Here is a 5,057-nt window from a genome sequence, read left to right as displayed (position 1 = left end):
GATGCTATAAATCAGAAGCATGAGTGAAATATCAGTCTTTTTGAAGCTCAGTCTCGCATCTCCCTAGCGATGATCACCTTCTACGAGAGAAAAAAATAAAACTGTATTTGTCCAAGTGCGATGATATCTATGTCAATTTAATGTATCATTGGAGAATGCTATAAAGCAAATGATTTAAGCAGTGGTGTTTGTATTAATTATTTGGTTTAAGATATTGTTTATCTTATATTATTATCAAACCCAACTATAGTCTCCAAGTGTTCTTTTTTTACGTTGAACAAGAGTTGTAGTTCAATCTCAGTTTTGTATTTAGGTCACATAATTGAGCTTCTATACATTTTATCAATTTGGCTATAAATAGGCAGAAGCTGCTACATGTTGTAGCAGCTACTGCAACACATTGTTGCATTAACATCTATGTGTTTGAAGATGCACAACGTATAGCAACTTCTAAAGAGTAACTGCTACACTGTGTAGCAGTTACTAGGAATTAGCTACTACACATTTGCTGCGAAACTCCAGACACATAGCTCCCACATCGTGTAGCAGTTACTATGGATTCGCTGCTATAAGGTGTAGCAACTACTATAGCACATTGTAGCATTAGCATCTAGTTGTCCGACGATACTACCACATGTAACAGCTTCTAACGGGTATAATTAGCTTTGGTATTACACGTTCAAAATGAATATATTTATCCTATTTAAAATTTAAATTCATCCATTTATTATAAGGTTGCTCGTCGGTTTCCAAATCAATATATTTATCCTATTTAAAATTTAAATTCATCCACTTATTATAAGGTTGCTTGTAGGTTTCCAAATCAATAAATAACATCTATATTTTTAATTTCCTTGGAATAAATGTTACAAAAAGACTTGACTAAACAAAGGACTCAAGGAGACTTTGACTACACATTACTGGGCTTTGTAGACCAAGACAACGGCATGTCCTATTCATACTTAAATGTGCTATAGAGAAATATTAAATTATAAATCAAATGAATAATTATAGCAAAATATATTTTTAATCCCTACCAAAATCATAATTAAGACATTTGAATTAAAGTTTGTTATGCATATCTGATATCTACCAATTTATATATATTTCGTGGAAGTTAAAGCAAACCCCTTCTTCACGGTATAATCAACCTATCATGGTCATATCAACAAAGTCATCTAATTCATTTAAAAAAAAAAAAAATCTAACTTAGTCCACACACAATTGAAAGGACCTTGTGTGTGTATATATATATATGCTAGGTACGTTTTTTTTTGTTCAACTTATGATTCAATCTAGCTACTCGTCCATAACTATGTCTATTAGTTGCGGTTGTAAGGGCAGCTATGATTCCTCTAAGCATGCTACTCTCTTCCTAGTCATCTTATTATTTAGCACGAGAGCATGCTGTGATGATCATCCACATGCATCTAAGAGGATCAGTTGCTTGGAGAGTGAAAGGAGTGCTTTACTTGCCATCAAGTCTGATTTGTATAACTCTGACCACTGGCTTTCTTCTTGGAGCGGTTATGACTGTTGCAACTGGAGTGGAGTAGCCTGTGACAACACCACTAGCCATGTCATTAGGCTTGATGTTCACTACCCATTGGACCCATATGTTTCATATCCTGAGAAAAGTAAGGTAAATCCTTCTTTGTTTGAACTGAAGCATTTAAAATACCTGGATTTAAGCTTCAACAACTTCGACTCAACTCACATGCCTAGTATGATTTCCTCGCTTGTCCATTTGGAGCATCTTAACCTTTCCAATGCCAACTTTAATGGATTAATTCCACAACAACTGGGGAATCTTTCTAACCTACGCTACCTCAACCTTAGTTGTTGTGATTATTGGTATTCTCCACTATGGTCAAATGACCTGAGTTGGCTTTCCCACTTAACTTCTCTAGAATATCTAGACATGAGTTGTGTCAATCTCTCTACGACAACTAATTGGCTTCACCAAATTAATTATAATAGCCTAGAACAACTTGCTTTATCAAATTGTGGGCTACAAGATGCAACAGGAGGAGCTGGCACAAATAATATATCAAGTAATAAAATAGAAGGAAATATTTCAGTGAATGCCACTGGAAAGTTGAAGCATTTGAAATTAGATGGTAATTCTTTAACAAAAGTTCCACTAAATATGGGAAGTCTTTTTCATCTTGAGTATCTAGATTTATCTTTGAATCATATAACTGATATGATACTTTTGAGCATGGTCAACCTTAGTTGCTTGGAGCATTTAGATTTGCAGGGTAATCATATCACTGGAGAGATACTTCTGAGCTTGGGCAATTTTATCCACTTAAAGTATTTAGATTTGTCTCATAATCGAATCACTGGAGAGATACCTCTGAGCATGGGCAACCTCACTAGCTTGATACATTTGGATGTGTCATCTAATGAGTTTTATGGATGTATACCAGATGTTTTGGGTAATCTCATCAATTTGGAGGAATTAGTTCTATCTGATAATAATATATCTTGTCAAATACCTGGAAACATTGGCAAACTTCACAACTTAAGGTATTTTAATGCATCAATGAATTACTTGATGGGGCAAATTCCAATGAGCTTGGGTGATCTATGCAACTTGGAGGATTTGGATTTGTCAGAGAATAATATTGGTGGAGAACTAACAAATCTACTTGATGGTTTGTCTAAATGTCCACAAGGATCCAAGTTACAGTCCTTTGTAGTGAGTCACAATAACTTCACTGGGTCAATCTCTACCGGTCTTGGACAATTAACTCAACTGCAAGACTTGTATGTCTCATCAAATTCATTACAAGGCAACATGACAGATGCTCACTTTTCCCAGCTCACCAACTTATGGGGTTTGGATATATCTTATAACTCCTTGAATTTGATTTTATTAGATGATTGGCTTCCTCCTTTTCATGCTTACAAGATTGATATGAGCTATTGTCATTTGGGAACTAGATTTCCTTCTTGGATTCGAACGCAAACAACTTTGCAAGAATTATCTTTATCTGGAGTTGGACTTTATGGAAATATTCCAAGTTGGTTCTCAGATTTCATTTTCAATAATTCACAACTTCACCTTGACATAAGCTCAAATTTTTTGAATGGTCAATTACCTTCTAGTTTATCTACCTATATGGATCTATCAAATAACTCTTTTGAAGGAACAATTCCATTGAATTATAGAAATCCGGAAGCTGTTCAAATATTATTGTTGTCTAATAACCAAATCAATGGTTGTTTGCCTGCCTTCTTTTGCAATTTTAATATATTAATGGTACTGCACCTATCCAACAATTACTTGTCGGGTGAGGTCCCAAATTGCAATGGCTCATATCCAATTAGTTTGAACTTCCTTCATATGAATAATAATAATTTGTCAGGACCATTTCCTTCTGCCTTAAGAAATTCTGATGAATTAGTAAGTCTTGATCTTGGTGGGAATAAATTTTTCGGTGAAATACCAAATTGGGTGGGAAGGAGCTTTCCGTTATTAAAGTTTCTTCGTTTGAGCTCAAACTCATTCGATCATGCTATTCCTGCAAGTATAGGAAATCTTACTTCCCTCCAAGTTTTGGATCTTTCGTTCAACAATCTTATTGGCAGTATACCTTCCTCTATCTCAAATTTCAGTTCTATGGTTGTGAAGCAAAACTATACTGATCTATTGTATGCTAGGAGCGACCACCAAGCAATTTGTGAATCTTATGCAAATCAGTTATATCGGTGTGAGGCTGTGGTAAATAGCTTCAAGGATAACATTATAATAACTGCAAAAGGGTTAACCAATGAATACACTAATGCTCTTAGTGCAGTGGCAAGCATAGACTTATCAAACAATAATATTTCTGGTGAGATTCCGAAAGAGATCACGAAGCTGCATGGATTGGACTTCCTTAACTTATCCAACAACCATTTGATAGGAAGGATTCCAGAAAATCTTGGTGCCATGAAGGAATTGGAGTCTCTTGATTTGTCAATGAACTATCTCATGGGAGAAATTCCTGTCGAACTATCTGCTTTAAGCTTTTTAGGATCCTTGAATCTCTCTCACAACAATCTGTCAGGAAGAATCCCAACAGGCGGTCAATTGTCAACCTTCAATGACTCGATCTATGTTGGCAATGAGGGCCTTTGTGGTGTGCCACTTCCAGAATGTCCCGGTGATGAAGCTAATCATTCACCATATCAAGCAGAAGATGATGACAAGCTTGAAAGAGTTCTAGATTATGCTATTATTGTTATAGGATTTATAGTTGGATTCTGGACATATTTGGGCGTAATATTCATTAAAAAGACCGCAAGGATTACTCTCTTTCGGATGGTGGACGATATGTATGACTGGATGTATGTGCATCTCTCATTGACCTTTACAAAGCTGAAGTTGAAATGGCAAGAAAAGAGTTTAAGCACTTGAATTTTCGAGGAGTGAAGAGGGATTGCTTCCCAATATAGTTGGTCATATTGAGTTGTGAATGTTATTGTGTACGATGAAAGTCTGGTGCGAAATTGTGGTGCAGGTCACATGGTGGGGTGATGTTATCCTATATATGATGTAATTTAAGATTTTGAACATCTTTATGTAAGGGTCATTTTGGTAATCAACAATCAGGCAACATATTATGTATTATATACAGTACTTTGGTCTGATTCCAAAGGGTAACCCAGAAATCTGGTCTGATTCCATTGGAAAAACTGAGGATCTATGTAGCAAATAAAACCCAGACTTCAAAAGATCCAGCCCTATTACATGAGTTCAATTTGAATACTGACGTAGCTTAAGACATGGGAAAATGTTCAGTTCTTTATCCCTTTGCAGAATATACACATCCAAATAATTTATTATAACAACCAGATGCCCATAAATTTAACTACAGCAAAAGCAAACAAGAAATACAACAAAAGTTGCATAAAAGCCCAGAAAGAACTGCATCCATTCATCACTTTGTTGCCTCAAACTCTATATCGACCATTGGTCTTCAAGAAACAAGCCCAAGGTTCTGCATTACTAAAAACGCATTGCATAAGATACAACAATACTAAAACAAACTGGATTTTTAGAAGAA

At 35.5% G+C, this 5,057-nt stretch overlaps 1 protein-coding gene across 1 annotated transcript; it reads left to right on the top strand.

The window, feature by feature from the left end:
* Nucleotides 1-1,290: 1,290 nt before the first annotated feature.
* On the top strand, nucleotides 1,291-4,662 carry LOC121970738 (receptor-like protein EIX2). The gene is made up of 2 exons (XM_042521638.1): nucleotides 1,291-1,637; nucleotides 2,253-4,662. The coding sequence occupies exons 1-2, from the start codon at nucleotides 1,316-1,318 to the stop codon at nucleotides 4,406-4,408; spliced, it is 2,478 nt and encodes an 825-aa protein (XP_042377572.1). The 5' UTR covers nucleotides 1,291-1,315; the 3' UTR covers nucleotides 4,409-4,662.
* Nucleotides 4,663-5,057: the final 395 nt, after the last annotated feature.

Source organism: Zingiber officinale, chromosome 4A, assembly GCF_018446385.1.
Source record: "Zingiber officinale cultivar Zhangliang chromosome 4A, Zo_v1.1, whole genome shotgun sequence".
Lineage (NCBI taxonomy): Eukaryota > Viridiplantae > Streptophyta > Magnoliopsida > Zingiberales > Zingiberaceae > Zingiber > Zingiber officinale.
Note: the sequence above shows the minus strand (reverse complement) of the source record. Positions and strands in the feature narration are given on the sequence as shown.

What these genes read in the sequence shown, in the direction of transcription:
- LOC121970738 (XM_042521638.1), top strand. Translation starts at nt 1,316, where the DNA reads ATGTCTATTAGTTGCGGTTGTAAGGGCAGCTATGATTCCTCTAAGCAT. An exon ending in TGTTTCATATCCTGAGAAAA is followed by an intron (nt 1,638 to 2,252) that starts GTAAGGTAAATC and finishes TGGAGCATTTAG; the next exon opens with ATTTGCAGGGTAATCATATC.